This window comes from Chiloscyllium punctatum, chromosome 5 (assembly GCF_047496795.1).
Source record: "Chiloscyllium punctatum isolate Juve2018m chromosome 5, sChiPun1.3, whole genome shotgun sequence".
Taxonomy (NCBI): Eukaryota; Metazoa; Chordata; class Chondrichthyes; order Orectolobiformes; family Hemiscylliidae; genus Chiloscyllium; species Chiloscyllium punctatum.
The window spans coordinates 50114342-50135942 of record NC_092743.1 but is presented as its reverse complement, the minus strand read 5'-3'; the positions used below and the strand labels follow the sequence as shown (position 1 = coordinate 50135942).

The 21601-nt window shown below is 37.7% G+C and overlaps 2 protein-coding genes across 4 annotated transcripts in view; one reads left to right on the top strand and one right to left on the bottom strand.

The window, feature by feature from the left end:
* decr1 (2,4-dienoyl CoA reductase 1, mitochondrial) overlaps positions 1-10307 on the top strand; it is a 28485-nt gene extending 18178 nt beyond the window's left edge. The window contains exons 6-11 of one of the 2 annotated variants that reach the window (XM_072570282.1): positions 78-177; positions 5867-5939; positions 6907-7053; positions 8853-8915; positions 9271-9330; positions 10156-10307. In XM_072570282.1, coding sequence (XP_072426383.1) covers positions 78-177; positions 5867-5939; positions 6907-7053; positions 8853-8915; positions 9271-9330 — 443 coding nt within the window. In that variant the 3' untranslated portion in view covers positions 10156-10307. Of the gene's footprint in view, positions 1-77; positions 178-5866; positions 5940-6906; positions 7054-8852; positions 8916-9270 lie in introns of both variants that reach the window. The other variant, XM_072570281.1, reaches the window with a different exon arrangement.
* A 95-nt stretch (positions 10308-10402) lies between these two features.
* calb1 (calbindin 1) overlaps positions 10403-21601 on the bottom strand; it is a 79236-nt gene continuing 68037 nt past the window's right edge. The window contains exons 7-11 of one of the 2 annotated variants that reach the window (XM_072570283.1): positions 21426-21481; positions 21289-21328; positions 20277-20330; positions 10994-11065; positions 10403-10885 (exon numbers count right to left, since the gene is read on the bottom strand). In XM_072570283.1, coding sequence (XP_072426384.1) covers positions 10772-10885; positions 10994-11065; positions 20277-20330; positions 21289-21328; positions 21426-21481 — 336 coding nt within the window. In that variant the 3' untranslated portion in view covers positions 10403-10771. The remainder of the gene's footprint in view (positions 10886-10993; positions 11066-20276; positions 20331-21288; positions 21329-21425; positions 21482-21601) is intronic. The other variant, XM_072570284.1, reaches the window with a different exon arrangement.

Here is a 21601-nt window from a genome sequence, read left to right as displayed (position 1 = left end):
AGGCAACGATCATGTTCATCTAATGTGTGCTTCACTGAGTGAAGATTTTGCAATCTGTAGTAGTTTGTGTCTTTTAGGTGCATGTTTCCTCTCTATTACTACCATCTACGCAGAGACTGGATCAGGATTTGTCATGCCCAGTGCCTCTGCAAAAGCAGGAGTGGAAGCTATGAGCAAGTGAGTTATAATTGAAATAGTTTGTGTAAGATTAACTGTGGATCTATCAGCACTCCTTGTTATTGTAAGCTACGTTGAACAATATCACTTAGTATGTACACATCTGCAGTATATTACAGAATGCCATAGATTGCTATCTGATGTGTTTTTGCCCTTTCACAAACTATACTCTAACTAATATACCTCACTGATCGATTCAGAATTGAAGTATGTATACAAGTGTGATTTTATGGTATTTGTCACCTGAGAGGCAATGGCCTAGTGATATTACTCACATTGTTATAATGTAGAGACCTAAATAATATTCTAGGGACCTCTGTTCAAATTGTGCCATGGCTGAAAATGGAATTTGAATTCAACAACAGTTTGGAATTAAGAGTCTGGCAATGACCATGAAACCACTAATCATCGAGAGAAACCCATCTGATTCACTAATACCATCCTTATCTGATCTAACTGCTCTGGTTTCAATGTGACTCCAGACCTCCAGCAATGTGGCTAGTTTTTGGGCAACCCTTCAGGCAATTAAGGATGACTGGTCAGTGATGCCCACATCCTTACAAAAAGTGGCCAGTAAATGTGTCAGCATTGGTTAAGGCTTGTGCATTCGGATGGAAATAACTTAATTTATCTTATTACTGCCCAGCAACTCTTTTACCACAACATTAATTTTCAGAATTGAGCCTCATTTTTTTCAGATTTTTGTTATTGGAACTATCTTATACAAAATATTGGTTTAAAGATTTTTTCCTGTCTTTTATTTCTTTATCCTATAATTTTCCTTCCATCTATTTGACATATGATTAAATGTATTTAAATATTCTAACTTGCTCCTGGTTTAGTCTTGCAAAGATCAATCTTCCCTCTTAAAACATAATGAGAACATATCAAAGGATTTAAACTATGTGAACATTAGGTAATTTGCTTTGTTTAGCAGTTCAGTTTGATGTTGGGCTAATTTGCTGTTGGCCTGAATTCCATCCTGCACCACACTCACCCCCCACCCCGAACTAATTGATCCCTTTCAATTACCTTCCATATCCCCAATGACAGAGCATCTGTTGCTAGCTGGAGAAGAGAATTCTAAACAACAACTTGCTGCATATCTCCATCCTGAATCTGGCACTTCTTAATTTAAATCTGTTTCCAGTTCTAAATAAGGTGAAAATGTCCTCTTAGCATGTACCTTGTTAAACCACATCAGAGTCTTCTGTTTGTTTCAATAAGGTGGTAAATAGTGAGGAGGATAGCCATAAATTGCAGGAAGATATCAATGGAATTCAACCTGGAACAGTTTGAGGTAATGCACTTGTGGAGAACTAACAAGGCAAGTGTTTACATGGTGAGAGAATACTGGAAATTACTGAAGTTCAGAGGGACCTTGGTGTTCATGTCCACAGATCCTTGAAGACAGCAGGATAGGTGGTTAAAAAGGCATGTGGAATCTCTGATCACATTATAGGAAGGATCTGGTTGTTCCAGAGAAGGCATGGAGGAAATTCTTTGTTTCCCCAATTTTAGCTTGCAGTGATCCTTACCATGATTTGCCTCACCATTAGCACTTCTACCATCAATGATGTAAGCGCTTAACTTTGTTACAAATCACACAATACCAGGTTATAGTCCAATAGGTTTAATTGGAAGCACTAGCTTTCAGAGCACCGCTCCTTCATCAGGTGGTTGACAACCTGGTGTTGTGTGACTTGTAACTTGGTACAACCCAGTCCAACACCAGCAGCTCCAAATCAAGCTTAACTTTGTTTCCTCCCTAACCCTCTCTATATCTGTTTTAAACATTTTTCAGAGTTTTTAGTACTTGTTCTAATAACTCATTTGGCTCTGTTATCTTCTGTATGCTTTTGATTCTGTATAATGCCTCGAGGTGTGTTTTTTTATTTATATAAATAACTATTTTTGAACCTAGTGCTGTCTCTTTATATTTGTAGATATTCAATGGGTTAGTTTCAAAATCAGAGCCTGTCTCATTCCCACACAGTATTTGATCTTGTAATTGTTGTTTTCTAACTCTTACTGACTCTAAATGCTTTCAGATTTCTCACTTGTGCTTTGGATCATCTTCATGACCTTTTGAGTCACCCACCCAATTTTACCATCAAACATGCAGCTTTTCTACCTCCTATATTTAATGTATCTTTGTGACTTTCATGTTCTGTTGACCTTGAACTTTGCTTTCAGGCCCATACATTCTTCATCACAGAGAACGTAACTGAGGTAAATATCACCTATCTCTACCTTCCTCAATTTACCTGCTTCTGAAACTTCCTTTCTTGCCTTTGCCATCTTGAGATACAACTATTTCAGTGATCTCCTGGCCAGCCTTCCACTTTTCTCGCTCCATAAATTTTAGTTTACCTAAAGTCTGCTAATCCTTTTCAAAATTTATCCGCATCATCCAGCTACTTAAATTGCTCCTGAAGCTTTAAAGTCTAAAATTTTAATTTGTCGTCTCATTTTTAAAACTATTTATGGTCTTGAAGGCACTCTATCTGATCGGTTTTTACTGTACAACTGCTGAGCTTCCACTCTCCCCAAACAGTCCATTTCCCTGACGTGGGATTCTTCATCATGAACTTGGATGATACTCCTCCGTGGTTTTCAACTATGTCTACACTTCTCTGAACTTCTCTATAACTGCCCACAACTGGCTCCTCCTCTAAACCATTCATCAATTTTTTGATCAAACTTTTTGTAACCACTTTTAGCCGCATGTCCATTTTTTTCATTAGTTCTGTGTTAAGCACTTGGACCAATTTCACTGACGAAACTCCTGTACAAGTAAGTTACTTTGTTCCTGTTTATCTCCTCTTTCCAATCAGTTAATCATGGGTTTCTTTGTATTCAGCCAGTGGATGTTAACTGTGGTGCAGTGATAGTGTCCCTATGTCCAGGCCAAAAGATCTGGGTTCAAGTTCCATCGGCTCCAGTGGTGTGTAATAACATCTCTAAACAGATTATTTTCTAATCAATCTTGTGCGCAGAGGCAGACAGAACTTGTGACTGCTGAGTTTTGAGTTCCATGTTTATGATGTCTTTCAGTAAATAAAAGCTTAAATGTGGTTTGTAAAAAAAACAATTGTGCTGTAGTTCTGTGATTTACTGTCTGGCTATTTGGTTAAATTGCATCATTCCTGCACAAATTGCTGCCCATCCTTTACACCACGACATGTTATCCTTTGGAATTTCAGGTCTGCTTATTATAAAACACTTTGGAATAATAAATTTAGTAGGAATACATGGTGTTGTAGATTCCGTATTACCATTCTTTCCTGCCGGAATCTGCTGTATTAATGCTGTACATGATCTTGAAATCTTATCCAAATGTCTTTTAGATTGATGAATAAGTACATGAATAGGAAAGATTTTGGAGGGATATGGGCCAGGAGCAGGTGGGAGGGACTAGTTTAGTTTGGGATTATGTTCGGCATGGACTGATTGGACAGGAGGGTCTGTTTCCATGCTGTGTGATTCTATGACTTTATACGTTCTTGGTCAAATGGACAATGGGTATTGAAGTTAGCTTGTTATATGAAGTTTGGTATCCTGTTACATTAGTTAATAATTATCAATATATTGCAGAGATTTGATGTACCAAGTCTTAAAAACAAAATCAGAATACAAAATTCTTGTTGAGTGAGTTTTTAAAAAAAACTCAAAAAGGGATATGTTGCTGTCCATTTTCTATAGCTCATACTCGTGTATTTTTTTCTGCAGTTAGTCTGTTTTGAAACCTAGGGCCAAGAAATGAGAAGCACCAAGGATCATGATTTTTCCTGTTTCTGGGTCCCGCATTTCCCCCAGTCTGTAACTTTCTCCCTCTCATCCCTCTGAGCTGTGAACAGAAGTGAAAATATTTTATTGCCCCTTAAGCCACACCTAACGTCCCCACCCCACTCACCGAAGGCCTGTTCTTGAGGTATTCATGAGGGTGTTGTTCTGGTTCTCAGCTTTTTCTTTCTCAGCCCATTATAGTGCAGTCATATAGTAATAATAGCTTCTGTGTTTTAGTTGACGTGAGGTATTTGAACTCTTCCATAAGCAGAATTAGAGTACATTAATATTCTTAATACTTAGCAACTCTACATTAAGCCTGAAGATGCAACACAATAAAACTGTAGACACCATGCTATTTAAATTTACGTCGACAGCAAAACAATTGACACCATGCCCACTACAATAGCATCCACTATATTCCCCTGCAATATAGTAGTCCTAACCATAAGGAACCTTAAGCTTGAGATTTCAATTGAGTTGGCGCACAATTCATTACCTTGGTGATTTCCAGTTTTCCTGACTTTGACTGATTTAAAACTGTTCATTTTCGTCTTTTCTCATACCCATCTTGCAGTGTTCTGCTTTCTATTTTCCTCAGCATTCCATCTTTCTCCTGCCTTTATAGCCACCTCATTCTGTTTTTCTAACTTGTCCCACCCTCTTTCTCCCCCCAATACTCCTCCTGCCCCCACAACTCCCTCTCTTCTATACCCCTTACCTCTGACGCCAACAACAAATCTCTCCCTCTCATCCCCCAGCCCTTTCAATTCAATCTCTTCAGGCCCCATGACCCTGTACCAGACACCCTCTCAATGTTCCTCCAATCACAGGCTGGTTCTGATTTGTGTTTGCTGCAATAGCCTCACTTGTGAACGATAGGAAGCATAGGAGAGAAGCAGCCTGTGATTATAGGAGTAGCTGCTCTTGTTCTGTCCATTCAGTTAATGATGTTTCCAGGCAGATTTGCTTTTTTCCTGAGCGTTCTGTATACTGCTACATCACCAGTGAGCTTGGGCATTCCTAGAACATGTTACCTGGTCATTAATACCATTTGCATTCCCCTCTTGGCCATTCTGAAACCATTTTCTGAGTTTACAAAGCATTTCTAGCTTGTATATAGGCTTCTTCTTATTATTAGATATGCTTTTAAAATGAACTGAGCTTAATGTATGGAATCATCCTATCACTCAGTTTAATCATGCTGCCTACAACTCAATACTGAAGTTTTAATTGTAACATTAAATATATTGATAAGAATATCTTCCTATTATTTTTTGAATCTATATATAAAGTGAGCTGTGTCAAATACTTTGAAAGCAACAGTGCAAAGGATTTTTTTCTGCAGGAGTCCTGAGTAGATGTTTTATTCATAATTTTTGACATGCAACTTCAAAACAGCAGAAAAATCTTTTTGAACTTGGGCATATTTAGTGGTTTGATGTTTGACATTTTGTTGAAGTATTATGCACTGATGTCTGATTTGTTTCCAAAATAAATCTGGAGTTCACACTTCTGTGCAACCTAGCTTTTAAACTGTGTTGAAAATATCACTTTGATATTTTGTAGTGTTTTCTTTATTGAAGAGGTAGATAAAAGGAATATCATTAGACTCTCAGAACAGTACAAAGGGTCTAAATCACCAAATTTTATTTCAGAAATAGTTTTATGTATTATGGTGCAGTGACATTTCAAGCCAACCCAACGGTAACCATCATAATTGACTTAAGTTGCAGAAGAGAATGATTTCAGTATTTTGGAAGTGATGTCTTTGATTAATAAATATGCTGTTAATTAAATTTGTTTTATTTCCTGTTTTATCTTTTCAAGTTTCAGTTGTTCCAATGTTTTTTGCCTTTGCTAACACAGAAACTGATCTTGCTTTCTCTTTAATGTACAGATCACTTGCTGGTGAATGGGGCCGATATGGTATGAGGTTCAATGTGATTCAGCCCGGACCTATTAAAACAAAGGTATTGGTGATTGTACCAACTACTTTCTTGTTTGTGAAAATCCCACCATAGCCGATATTGAACTTTGAATTCAATAAATATCTAAAATTACCCAAATTAATCTTAACAGTAACCATGTAATGATTGACATGACAAATGACATTTAGGAAACAAAGTCTGTCATCCTCACTTGGTCTGGCCTATGTGTGACACACAACCCACAGCAATGTGATTTACTCTTAACTAGGCCATTTCAATCAGTTCAAGAGCATCTAGGGGTGGTCAATAAATGCTGACCTTGCCAGTGACACCACATCTCTTATGAGAATGAAGGAAAAAGCCATTATTTTTCAGCTTCAAATTTCTTGTGTATATCCAATTTGCAAGTTTTTTTAGTCCAAATTAATTTGAATATTTGCCCAATTTTGTTTTCGAGATGTATTTACATTAATTCTCAAGATAATAGTTTAAATAACTTACCAAGCTGCCAATGTTTTGCACTCATTCCATCATACAGGGAGCTCTAGCCTGAGTGGAACTCAGTTTTACCCTTGTGGGTTATTAAGACAATATTAACTTCTAACTATCTACAAAGACAATAACGGAGTTCAAAATAATTACAGCAGATTAGCCACGCTCGGTCCAACTTTTTTTTTCATCTGCATTGTAACCTAGAAATAAGCTCAGCCAAAATATACATCCAAAGAAAATCAGCACCTTGTATCTTTTCAGGTGATGAATATGACCTAATGCCAATGATTGGTTAGACATTTTTGTTTCAGACAATAGAGGTAAAGCCGTGCAACAATCTTCAATTCTAGTGTCTTAGCAAGCCAAGTTGAGCCTGGATTTAGCTCCTTGTTTTGAAGTAATTGTATTACAATTCAGAGCTGAAGATTACTGAGACGTGTTGTGACTTTCAAATTAAAGGTGTCTGATCAGTTTATTATTTCTGCAGCAAATCACTTGTATTTTCTGTTATTTGTAGGGCGCCTTTAGCCGACTTGACCCAAGTGGTATGTTTGAGAAAGAAATGCTGAAGAGAATTCCAATGGGCCGCTTTGGTACTGTGAATGAAATTGCCAATCTTGCTACCTACCTTTGCAGTGACTATGCCAACTGGGTTTCAGGAGCAGTAAGTTAACATTAGGAAAGAAATAAAACCAAAATAAACTGGATATAGTTAGCAGATATGACAGCATCTAAACTGATAGAAGTTCATTTGAATTTTAAATATTAACTGTTCTCTGCAGATGGTTCCAGACATGGTGAGTACTTCTGGCATTTTTTATTTTATATTTCAAACATTTACAGTATTTGTCTTTAATACTTAGATTATGCTTGATATTTATTTAAGACACATTTTCTTGATAAAACCTATAGGCAGGCAATGAAAAGCTCTAACAAGACAGAACTGAAACCTTGACATTCAGCGAAGTTACCTTTCACTCAGAACTCAAATGGATGAGCTTTACGAATACAATGTCTCCCAGAACTGGTCAAATACTAGATAGCTCGATTCCGTACCGGTTCCTCATCAAGTACAAGAGACAAGACAGAAATCTGAGAGTGCTCTCTATGGGTAAAATTGCAACAAGACAGAAGAATATCAATCTTCCAAGTTGAAACAATTGTTATGTTGGCATCCCATTGCAAGCTTCAACATCCACCATCTATCATTGGCATACAATGGCTGCAATTCCCTACAATCTAAAGGATATGGTGCAACATGCCCACTGGACTTATTTTTGGTAGCACTTCTAAATTTGTAATCCCTACTACTCAGGTCAAAGCCATCAATCTTGCTTGAGTGCAACATCCCCTATGTTTCTCCATTTCTCTCACTATCCTGGCCTGCACTGGCTATTGTACTGTTATGGATGTTTAACAAAATGGTTGTTTTGAAAATCTCATAGACACTTACAGCATAGGAGGAGGCAAAACAGCTCATGTGTCCATGCTGCTGATCAACAATGTTCTTGACTACACTAATCTAATTTTGACTCCGTGCTGGAAGCTATGATAGTGCATGTAAATATTTATACCAGAGTTTCTGATTCAACTTTGGCATTGAGTTCTGAACTCTATGGTCTGAATGAAAAAGATTCTCCTCAGCTCATCTTTTAGCCTCCTAGGTAAAAACAATGACTGCAGATGCTGGAAACCAGAGTCTAGACTGGAGTGGTGCTGAAAAAGCACAGCAGTTCAGGCAGCATCTGAGGAGCAGTACTCCTACCTGTTACCTTAAATGTATGTGCTCTGGTTATTCACCCTTCTTTAATAGAAAACATGCCTTCCTATCCATCCTATCTGTGTCCTTCAATCAATCGTACCTTTTTCAGGTTTTGTTTCAATCTTCACTGCATCAAAGAAAACAACTCCAGTCTCCAATTTTTTCTCGTAGTTCAGGCCATGCCCTGTCCAATTTGTGATGTCGCCTCCAGTGAGTTGTTTAATTAACCACTACCATTCATGACTAGCTGTAGCAGTACTGCAGAGTTTCGATCTGATCTATTGGTGGTTGTTCATTATTACGTTTCCATGAGTTTGGTTTTCTTGCTTAAGTTCAAGGCTCTTAAGTAATCTGGGGAAATGCTGAAAAGCGAGACCTGTTGCCAATTTGTTTTCATCTCATACTCATCAGGATAACTGCAAGATTACAAACTTTCAAAAGAACACAACCATTTATGCTGAAAAAATAAATATCTGAGAAATAGCATGAATTGGTTGACAAATTGACTGAGTTGTCACTATGCAGAAAACAGTTGAACTAACTCTGGCTCTTCAAGCTACTGGATAAAAGCAATAACTTGATCTCTCTGGTATTCTGTATTACAGCTGCACAAAAAATGTCACTGAATTTTGTTTGTATTTTGCAGTAAAGTATATTTTTAAATAACTGAATATTAAACTTGTGATTATGTTGTTTTCTAGGTCATACGCTTTGATGGTGCTGAATATGTTTCCATAGCTGGTGAATTTAACAGTCTACAGAAGGTAATGTCAACTTCAGCTATTTTTTCCATTCTTATATCACTCCTTTCTTAAGTCTTCATTTCATAAATCCATCAAACACAAGAGACAGAGCAAAATATCCATAGACATCCAGGCTGTCAGCAGCCTTTTATCAACACAAAAGGTGTGGTTTCCAACAAACTACATTTTTGCTCACCATCATACTGCACACCCTTAAAACTCTAAATCAAATTTTATTACATGTTGGTACTAAAGCAGGAGCTAATGATTGCTATTACTTTTTCATAATACTTTAGTTTTGGATTCAATCTCTATTTGAATTCTTTTATGAACTTGATTTGCCAAGTAACATTAACATGTTCTTTTAATATTTTAGGTCACAAGTGAACAATGGGATATGCTAGAGTCTATGATCAGGAAGACCAAAGGTTCCTAAGTATGTCATAAATCTTGCAAACAGTTGAACAGAGTTTAAACAAATGTTTGTCAAGTGTTTTTCACCAGGCATTATCTTAACTTTAAAGTAAATAAGTTGATTTACTTTTAATCAGTTTTGTCAATTTACTTTTAAACCTTTTGTAATATCTTTTATAGCAACAATTTTGGTGCTAAAGTTTATAACAGTAAAAGATTATCAATGCTTGTGGAATCATAGTTTGACAATTGCACTGTTGAGGTTCTGCTACTCTAATCAGTCCAACCATGAAGCAAATTGACTTACTCTGAAAAGTTTCCCAGGTAATATGTTATAAACACTTGTGTGATGCCATGGGATAGAAATTGAGGCGATGAATCCTTGAACTTGTAAATTAACTTGTAAATCTTTCTGAAAAGAAAGAGATGCATACCAGTGTGATGTCCTAACCCTTTGAAATGTATCATATGATAGTAGCTTGGAAATTAAATTTTTAAACAATGGAATTATAAGACCTTTATATTAGATTATGTAATTGAAACTTTTAATTACTTGTTTCCTTCTGACATGTCAAATTAAAGGCAAGTTTAAAACCCAGTGCCCTATACACAGCTCCAGTGATTGCATTGTAAGCAAAAAGCTCCGTTATAATAAGTCTGCAATCAATATTAAGTGTACAGAATAATTTTAATAGCAGACATTTCTGTTTAATTGTTATTTGTTGGTTTAAGCTGTCTTAGCTGTTTAGTTTCCCCATACCTTATTCATTCTGTTTTCTCAGTCTCTGAATTCTCTGTATATAAGTATCTCCTGTACACATTTTCTATGTCTGTTTGTTTATCCCAGATATATGGCAAAAGATGAAGAGAACAAAATCCAAGTTAAAATAAGCAGGAAAAATAAATAAGGAAAAAACTAAATGGGTTTTAACTTGAACTCATTAATAAATTGCATAGTACCAGAAATTTTCAGCTTCAATTGTTTTTACTTGTTGGCATTTGTTATCCCTCGAATTGAAAGTATTACACTTTTTTTTAAAAAAGACATTTGGCACAAAAGAAACAAATGACTAATGCAAATCTTTTCTATGGGGTTGATTTTAACATCTTTAATTGTAAATTATGGAAATTACACAATGTATCTTTTATACCTTCAATACATGTATTAAACAATCTTGACCAGTTTGTGAACATTTAATATAAACCTTTCTCTCACTGCTGGACAAAAACATTTGTTTATACCACATTTTCTATTATCAGTTTCAGTATATATTTTGTATGAATTTTGTAGATACAAAAGCAGTAAATTACAAAGAGTATAGATACAACAGATCAGAAAGAATGTGTTGCACATTCTACTGATTAATCTATATGCATTCAGTGGACTTTAAAGGCATATCCTACACCCTTTTAGCACACAGCTATCGTCACACAAATCACAAGCACACAAGAATGCAAGATATTTAAAATTCTTCAGCACACAGGATTAATGCCAAATCTTTCCGAAAGAGTTTTCCTCCATCAGACAAAGCCATGATGCTTTTCTTATATGTTGTAAGATTTTGAATGTCTAAGTCCTGAATTTGAAAAGAAATCAGTTAAATTCCATGCACAACCTTTCAAAATATGCTTTCATTTTCTGTATCTTATTTAAAATTAATGGCTTAACGATATATTTTTGCTACCTTTTTGTTCTTTTCACAGAGATCCCTTAATAGTGCGTCTAATTCATTTTCATCTATGTATCCATTGCCATCCTAAGCAAAAGAAAAATAAGAAAATCTGTGATATGATATCGGCGTATCCCTCCATTGCTAATTTCTGTCCTCATTACTAAAAGTTTAACATTTCAGAATTATATTTGCACTGTGAAGTTACTTGGTCCTTTTCAGTTGTCTATTGTTATAAGTCTGACAAGTCACATCTGACAAGTAAACCATGCAGAGAAGTACTTCAGAGCTGTCCATATTATATCACAGCCAGCACTATTGAAATAATTTTTTTAAAAAACTAATAGACATGATAAAACACTATTGAGCAATTGCAGCATTGTGGTAATAACAGTTTTACGAGTAATGTAGCAATTCAAGTTAATATTCTGGTGACATAGGTTCAAGTTCCACCATGATAAAAAGGGAATTTAAATTCAACTAATAAATCTGGTGTAAAACTAGCCTCTGTGATAACTATCATCTCACTCCACAGATGCTGCCAGACCTGGGTTTTTTCCCAGCATTCTATTTTTTTTCAGAATTCCATTATCTACAATATATTGCTTTTATCTGAATGTTTGATTCACTGTCATTTCTCTTCCAGGTATGCTTACCTTGAAGTTGTAATCTATTCTCCGTGGTTTCCTTTTAATCTTTTCAGCTAGTTTTAAAAACAAAATTCCGACTCCTTTTCAGTTCTGAAGTCACAATGAACGTAAAAAGTTAACTCTGCTGCCACATCTGTTGAATTTTTCTCACCTTCTCTGTATTTGTTCCAGATTTTCAGCATCTGCAGTATTTATGTTTTATTATGAAATTATCGTTAATGAACCAGATGAATTTTTACAAAAATAATGTCCATCGTTTTTAAATCACTAAACTCAAATTGTATTAAAATACCATATTTCCAGATGACCACAATCTTTAACAACAGGAACAAGTAAAGAATGCAGATATAATAACTCAAGTTATATTAATCAAAAACTGGACAAATCCTGCTGGTCCTTGAATAGCTTCTAAAGGTCCTATGATGCTTTTCTAAACTTGCCTTTATTAGTCACTAACTGTAAAATTAAGTGAAATGACCCAGAGTGTTTCATTGGAATCATAGTCATAGTCATAGAGTCCCAAAGCACAGAGACAGGCCCTTTGGCCCAAACTGTTCCATGCTAACCAAAATCTCCATCCACGCTAACCCCATTTCCCTGCACTTTGCACATAACCTTCTTAACCTTTCCTATCCATGTAATTATCCAAATGCCTTTTAAATGATGATGTACTGGCTTCAACCACTTCTGCTGGCAGCTTATTCCATATGCACACTGTCCTCTGTGTAAAAACAAAAGAATTGTCCCTCAGGTTTTATTTTATTCTTTAAGGTTAAAGTGATGCCCTCCGGTCCTTGATTCCCCAACCCTGGGAAAAAGACTGAGTGTATTCACCCTATCCATGCCACTCTTGGTCTTATACACCTCTAAGGTCCCCCCTCATGCTCTAAACAAAAAAGTTTTAGCTTGTCCAAACTCTTCCTATAACTCAGATCATTGAGTCCAGGCAACATCCTTGTAAACTTCTTCTGCACTCTTTCCAGTTTTATAATATCCTTCCTCTATCAAGGTGACCAAAAATGAACACACCGCTCCAAGTGCAGCCTCATCAATGTCCTGTTTAACTGCAACAAAACTTCCCAACTTCTATACTTGATGTCCTGACTGATGAAGGCCAGTATGCCAGAAGCCATCTTCACTGCCCTGTGAGTGTCTTGAATTCAATTTAATCCTGTGCCATGAAGAAATGTCATAATAGTTATTGATGCGGCAATCACTTGTTGCCCATCCCAAAATGATCTTGAATCAAGTGGCTTGACAGGGCATTCCAGAGAGCGGTTAAGACTGCACTACGTTGCTGTGGTCTGGAGTCACATGTAGGGCAGATCAGTTAAGGACGATAGATTTCATTCCCTAAAGAACCTTAAAAATTGGTATTTGACAGTTGATGACAGTCATGATCATCCTTACTGAGACTAGCTTTCAATTCCAGATTTATTAACTGAATTTAAATTCCGCCATGGTAGAATAGTCGATGACAAAGTTTGAAAGGTTTGCATTTGAAAATTTCCCTTAAAGGAAGGAAAAGTTAGAAAGAGACAGATTTAGGGAGGGAGCTGCCAGAGTATGCTGACCATTTCCATGCTGTGGTTCAAATCATGCATATTTAAATAAAAGCAAAGTATATAGAAGCAAGAAGCAATTAATTTTGTTACGGCAGTGAAGACATCCTTAAGTTTAATGGTCTTTGATTGTCCAGGTGGATTTATCTCAAAAGTCTTCATTTATTAAAAGAACCCCAAATAACTAAAATTTTGGAAATATGCTGTATGTCAAGTAAAGAGAGGCAGAGGCTGATTCCTGTTCCTCCACCCCTCTCTCTCGCTCTCTCTTTCTCGCTCTCTCTCTCTTTCCTTCTCTCTCTCTCTCTCTCTTTCTTTCTTTCTCTCTTTCTTTCTTTCTTCTCCCTCTCTCTCTCTCTCTCATGCACAAGCACGCACGCACACCCTTGATGTGCCTTCCCCCACCCCCCCTCCCCAATTTTGGTTTTGTAAATTTTGAAGAGTTTCAATGAGGGATACCTTCCAAATGTCTTAGTCCCTTGATGCTGTGACCTTCCAATTTTCACTCCTAGGGTGCCCATATTTAAATCCTAAAAACCACACCATTTCAAACCAGGTTTTCTGCAATTCCAAACGACATGACTGAGGGGTGAAGTTGGCACCTGACTTCACAGACAGGTTCCTGCAAGGTATGGGTGAATAGGTAATGGAGACATGGGCCATCCTCTTTCCTCTGGACCAGTGAAGGGTATCGTAACACCAAACGATGTCTCTCTGGTCTGAAGTAACTATCCATGTCAGTGTGGTGACCATGATCATAGTGAGAAAGATCTACAGCAGGGAAAATGGCTTTTTGGCCCATTGAGTCTGTGCTGGTCAACAGTAATGACTTAACTATTCTAATTCCATAACCTTATGTATCTTGGCATTGTAAGTCTACATCTAAGTACTACGTGAGGAGTGTTTTTTTCCTCTACCACCTTTTATAGGTAGTGAGTTCCCAGCATACTGAATGGGAAAAAATTTCCTCACATCCCCTCTAAACTGACTTTCCCTTACCTTAACTCTATGCCTCTTGGTCATTCATTCCTTCAAGAGGAAAAGTTCCTTCCTGCCAATCTTGTCTGTGCTCATAATTTTATAAATCTCAGTCATAGATTGCTGATAATGTAGATGACAGCATAAAATTACAAAGGGATATTATAAATCTAGGTGAATGTGTAAATCTGTAGTCGATGGAGTTCAATGTAAGCAAGAGCAACGTTATCTGTTTTGAATTGAAAAAAAATATACATCAGTGTATATTCTACATTGTATGAAGTTAAGTACAGTGGACGCTCAAAGAGAACTGTGGTTCAAATGCATAACCTTTAAAATTCCATGACTGTGAATGCTGGTCTTTATATCTATAAGATAAGAGTGTAAGGATGCGAAAGTTAAGTTGCAGTTAAACAAAAACCTGGTTAGACCTCACTGAGAGTAAGAATAGATTGGGGACACCATACCTTAAAAAGGGAGTTTATTGTAGGTTTACAAGAATGATAGCCTCGACTTTAGCCGTTAACTTATTAGGAGAGATCATTTAGACTTGTTTTCTCTGGAATTTAGAAGATTTAAGGCACGATCTGATCAAAGCCTTCAAGGTGTTAACAGGAAAAAACAAGGTAAATAAATGATTTACACTGGTTGCAGATATGAGAACTAAGGGACATAGCCTGAAAATTAGGGCCAGACCATTCAGAATCAATGATAGGAAGCACTTTGACACACAAAGGGTGATAGATTTTTGGAACTCTCTTTCAGAAATTGCAGTGGATGCTGGATCAGTTGTTAATTTTAAATTCAAGATGGACAAATTTTTGTTCAGCAAAAGTATTTAGGAATATAGGCCAAAAACAGGTATATGGAATTAAGCCAGAGATCAACTATAATCTCATCGAATGGCAGCACAGGCATGAGGGGCTGAATAGCCTACTTCTATTTCTATGTCCTCTCAATTGCCTGTGCTCTAAGGAAAACAACCCCTGTTTATTCAATCTCGTTTCGTAACTAAAACTTCAGTCCAGCCAACATCCTAGTAAATGTCCTCAATACCCTCACCAATGTAATCACATCTCTCCCATAATATGCATTGCAGAACTACAACAATACACTAACTGTGGGCTAGCTAACTTTTTTATACATTTCCAGCATCACCACCTTACTCTTAAACTCTCTGCCTCCGTTAATAAAAGCAAATATCTCATACCGTCTTAACTGCTTTATCTACCTAAGTTGCTACCTTAATGAACTGGTGGATATGTACACCAAGGTCCTTCTGATCCTCAGTGCTTCCCAGGATCATGCTGTTCATCATGTATTTTCTTTCATTGCTTGTCCTGCCTAAGTACACCACCTCACACTTATCCAGATTGAATTCCATTTTCTAATTGGTCTGGAGGCAGGTGTAGCAATGTTATAGCCAGTTAATCACTTCTTAGGGTCTGCAAGGGTAAGTTCCACCATCCTCTCTGCTATCTCCTTTCACAGCTTGTTCCCTCCCTTCTTTTACAAGGCACCGTCTGCCCTCAAGAGGACGACAACTTCACTTGAGAAAAAAAGCCTCAAATGGTCCAGGGGCAAGGCTTTTTGCTGTAACCTCCTCCTGCTACTGACTCCATGTCATCGTTACATACTTTCCATCGTGGTGCCTACTTTAGCTTGATTTAATTTGGAAATGTTTTGGTGAGCATATCTGAGAGCTGGCCAAGGAAGAAGTACTGGAAAAGCACAGCAGTTCAGACAGCATCCGAGTAGCAGGAAAATCGATGTTTCACGCAAAAGCCCTTCATCAGGAATACAGGCAGAGTGCCGAAGTGTGGACATTTATCTCTCCACCCTTCAGGCACTCTGCCTGTATTCCTGATGAAGGGCTTTTGCCCGAAACATCGATTTTTTTTTTAAAAAAATTTTTTTCCCTGTTCCTCAGATGCTGTCTGAACTGCTGTGCTTTTCCAGCCCCACTCTAATCCAGAATCTGGTTTCTAGCATCTGCAGTCATTGTTTTTACCAAGGAAGAAGTACACCAGGTCACTGCAGAGATCAGATACATTCTCAGGTCCATGCAGAAAAGGGCCCTGTGGTGTTCACTATTAGCAACATTGTAAAAATAAAGTGGAACCCACAGACAAAACAAAACAATCTTACTCTGCCTCCTGTGTGTATGCTGGCAGCCATGTTTATGTTGTTTGGTTGACAATGGAAGATTCCAGATTGTACTCTATGTTGAGATTTTAGGTTGCCTTTCCCCCATCTCCATGTTCTGTTCTGTATAGTAGTCCATGTTAACTCTTTAGCATGGAGTCTCCTGATGTTCACACTCAATTCTTTTATTTAAATGTTAATATCTCTAATTTTCCCTTTACACGGAGATCAGTCACACAAACTCACTATCAAAATTGCTATCTGTTGCACCCCCTCCCCAAGAGGCTTGGATGGCAGTGACTACCAAGGACTCCCTTCTGTAGTATGCAGTGCCCTCCCATGCTATTATCTGTTCCCACCCTTGTATCTAGATTTGCTTCTTTCTGTGTCTCAGCATACTGGCTCCAACCCCTATTTGATGTCCTCATGGTTCCTTACACAGGTCTGCCCCCTGATAACCAGCTTTGACCTTCAGTGCACAAGCACCCTGGATGGATTGATTGCCCATCCCACAGACTGACTGACTTGAGAGGACACTCCACGCTGATGATGGCCCAGGCCATTTACTAATATTTTTGTAAATTGTTTGGACTCAACCCTCCGTCTATAAGGACATGCATCCTAGGACTAATCTCACCAAGAAACTAAGTGACCATGGACAATCCTCTGACTGAGATCAAGTGATGCCCTTGACTGACTATTGTAGCAACCCCTGACAGATGACAGGCCCCCTTCACTGAACTAAGCACTGCTCCCCTTTGCATTTCAAACTTGGTCATTTGGTTGAAGGGGATATGCAATGTGTTTGCCACATAAGCTGCAAGCACTTGCTGTAGCTATGACTTTAATAGCTGTACAGCAACATGTCCACCACCTTGACTGTTCACTAATGGAGGCCATGACTTGGTTTCTGCATTATAAGGCAAGACAATATAGAACAACTGTGCTACTTCATTCAAAATAAGATCAATGTACAAATGACAATACAGAGAAGCTGAGTGTCAAAGTAAGTGTAAAGTGAATGAGTACTCAGAAAGCACTCTGAGATGCACCCTGTTTCAATGTATGAGATGGGTGCCTGTCCCGGTGTTCCAAGTGGTACACAAATAAGGCTGCTCTCTGAAAACAACCACAGCCCCTGCAGTCTACTCATATCTCTCATCCCAGGAACCATTCTCATAAATCTTTAACAGGCTGCCCACAGGTTATGAGTACATTCTATTCTTGAGTACAATCATATGCAAGTTGGAACATGATATAAAATGAAATAGGATAAAAAGCCATTTGTAACCATGAAGCAGTGTTAGCATGTCGGGTTTTCTAAATGAATATTTAATAAACCTTTGCATGGGATCTCGGTTGTAAGTATGTGTTCATAAGTCAGATGTTCATAATGTAAATATAGGTGACTGCCTATATTTACAATCTCCACAACCTTTGAGCCTGTCAAAGTATGTACCTAAAATTTGCTACAGTACTCCAGCTGGTAATTTGTACAGATTTAGAACAGCTTCCTGACTTTTTGTACTTACCTCTATATATAAAGGCAATATTGCATGTCTTTCATCAAGCTATCCTGCCACACTCAGTGAATGGAGCACAAGCATCCATAGGCCTACTTGCATCTCCTTTAAAATTGTACCATCTTGCAAGTAGTACACACATTGTTCCTTCCAAAATGTACCACACTGTTTTCTATATTGAATTGCACCTGCCAAATGTCTGCTGTTGCAGTAGCCTATGTCCTCACTATATTTCCAAATTTAGTGTTAACTGCAAATTTTATAGTTATTGGCTGAAGTCCATCATTATGTTTATAACAGTGTAACAAGTTGTAGTGCAAAAAGATCATTTGGTCCTATCATATGTACACCAGCTTTTCAAATGAGGATGTACTTTGTGCCGTTCTCCTGAATGGTCTTCCTTTGCTGATAAACATCTAATTCTTCTTTGAATAGCTCAGCTGAACCATTATATGAAGATAGGTGCAGAAGTAGATAATTTGGCTTCCTTAGTCTACTCCACCATTCAATAAGATCATGTTGAGAGATAAAAAAACTGCAGATGCTAGAATCCAAGGTAGACAAGCAGGAGGCTGGAAGACTGCAGTTTACAAATAGCAGTAAGTTGAGTGGTAGCTGCCAGAATCTCCCTTTTTGTTTAAATATTGGTGACCAGGAACCGCCACTGTCCACTGCTGGGTAACCATGGGTCTGCTGAAGGATCGCTAGGCAGTCTCTCCATGTGATGCTGAACCCTTCAGACACTGGCAAAATGTCCGCTGAGTTGGGAAGAGGCTCTCAACTGGCCACTTAAGTAGATCAATTGACTATAAGTTAGCAGCTCATCTGCTGTCATACCCCCTGCAGGCAAAATGTCGTGGCAGTGGGAAGATTTCAGGCATGTTTCCCTGCCATCTTTCCAGCTCTCTGACCTCATAATCTGTTCCTGAGGGGCTGATAAAATCTAGTCTATAGTCACCAAATCAATTCCTCTTCCAAATTGTCACTGTCTGAATTGTACTGCTTCTCCATTACTGAGAGGGTACCAAGACTTTTACTTGTGATCAATAATGCCCCTTGATACCCTCTTAAAAGTAAAATACTGTGGATGATGGGCATTAGAAATAAAAGCAGAAAATGCTGGAGAAACGCAACAGCTCTGGCAGCACCTGTTGGTGCTAGTGTTTCAGGTCGAAAGATGCTTCTTCAAAAGTTCTGAAGAATTTCATTTCAAACATCCTGACTGATAATTGTCATCAAACTTATGATAATCAGGCTAGTGAACATGATTATCACTTCAGCACTGAAAATTAAACATCTAATCACTAGGTTGCAAAATAAGTGATCCTGCTATGATGGTGCACAGAACTTGCTTGGCCAAAATTAATTGTTAATTGTTTTAATCTTAGCTATTGATGGGATTATTTATCCAATAATTTATTTGTTAACTTTTGAGACACTCTGGAGAGTGACTTTCTCTGTTAAAGTATAGTGTCACAGAATGGCTTCAAGGTGCTGGTGTCAGACTGGGATGGACAAAGTTAAAAATCACACAGCACCAGGTTACAGTCCAACAGCTTTATTTGGAAGCACTAGCTTTTGGAGCACCATTCCTTCATCAGGTGGTTGAAGCATCAGGAACTACCTGGGGAAGGAGCGGTGCTCTGAAAGCTAGTCCTTCCAAATAAACCTGTTGGACTATAACCTGTGGTTGTGTGATTTTTAACTTTGTCACAGAATGGAACTTTCTTCCACTCATCCAGAGTCACTCCAACCCTAAACTATTGTCCTGGATTGGGAGTTCCATTCCGTATATATCAGTGAGTTATATAGTCTGTCTGTCAAGTGTAGAGGCTGAACTCAAGTACGCAGCAGGACTAATCAGTCAGAAACATGGTGAATACAGTGGTAGACTTCCACTGAAATCCTGAGCCTCAGATAAGACAAGCAACGAAGTGCTTAGCCCAACTTATAGGCAGGAGAAGCTTCTACAAGGCCATCTCCCCCTATTTTGCAAAGACAGTCTTTCTGTCACTAATGACATCTTCCACGCAGTGGCACCTCAAAACATCAATTAGTGGTAATAAGTTTAATTAGCAACTATTGCACTGAGTGGGAAAGGGAAATTATATCAATGATTGCACTTTGCACTTTGCTGACCAAAGTTTATTATTCTCCATTGCAATTCCAGCTTTCCTTGAGGGAGGAGATAGCCCCCTCTGGAATGTATAGTTGAACACTTTTTTTCTCCATCTGAGACTATTTTCACATTAGAAAATATTTAATTGTAACACATTATTGTTTTATAACTAAATGATATTTGGTTCTCTTGAGCTCTATTCATACCCAAAATGGAAATGTTACTTCTTTAAAATAATGAAACTGCTTTTCTTATAGTGACATATTCCTGATGATATATTTAGTTAATTAAAGGTTAAATATTAGATGTTAGTAAACTTACCTGATCATAATAGTCAAAAATATCATTAAATTCCGTTGAAGTCATATTCACCCCCTGAAAAATTAAAAAGAAATCAAATAACAGAATGTTGAAGTGAATGGTGTTTCTGTAAATTGCAACCAATAGTTATAATATTTGTAAATCTGTAAACATGTACAGTATGAATAATCCTTCTTGCTTGCTGCAGTTTAAATAAGTATCTGTTATAAGATGAAAACATCTACAGAGATAGTTTTAAGTGATCAAAACAGTTTAAAAAATTGTGAACAATTGTTGCCCAGAGTGGGAATTTGGCATTTGCTTGATGAGGTGGGTGGCACGGTGGCACAGTGGTTAGCACTGCTGCCTCACAGCGCCAGAGGCCCGGGTTCAATTCCCGCCTCAGGCGACTCTCTGTGTGGAGTTTGCACATTCTCCCCGTGTCTGCGTGGGTTTCCTCCGGGTGCTCCGGTTTCCTCCCACAGTCCAAAGATGTGCAGGGCAGGTGAATTGGCTATGCTAAATTGCCCGTAGTGTTAGGTAAGGGGCAGATGTAGGGGTATGGGTGGGTTGCGCTTCGGCGGGGCGGTGTGGACTTGTAGGGCCGAAGGGCCTGTTTCCACACTGTAAGTAATCTAATCTAATCTAAAAGGCTGATACTGGTTTGGCTGTGCCACAGTGCCACCTACTTTGAAAGTGCATCTTAAGAAAACATAAAAATCAGCGAACTGCCGCCATCCTGGAGTTGGAAGATACAGGCTTCCAGCCAGCACAAAATAATAGCTAATTCCACTATGACAAAAAATGTGATCCAAATAAATGGCAGAGTTGCATATTTTATAATTTGAGCATACCATGTTTTATATTGATAGCATTATGTGCCATTTGTGAAATTGAGAGTATACACATCTTTCTATTTCAATTGTAGGATGGTGTTTCTAATCATCACAGTTGCTCAAGTTACTGTACTTCGTTTATCCCCAAATGCATTTCTTTTACATATCAATATGCTTATTCCAAAGAAATTACCTACCTGAAATTTAAGAAGAAAATTTTCTTTGTCAGGAAGTAACCTATTCAAAAATGAATTTTGCATATAAGTAGTTATGTTTTTACTATTTCAATAATACTATTGCTTTAAACAATAAATTTGTACTGAAAGTGACATACCTTGCCATTTCGCCCAGTCCCAGCTTTCCGTCATTATTTGAATCGAACATTTTAAGCTTAAAAAAAATTAAAGTTTCCGAAAATGAATTTGCTAAAATGTTTTCAGAAAATTTAAATTAAGTCAAATTTATAAAAACAAAATGTTGCATTAAGAAATTTGCAGGGTTTTCTTCAGG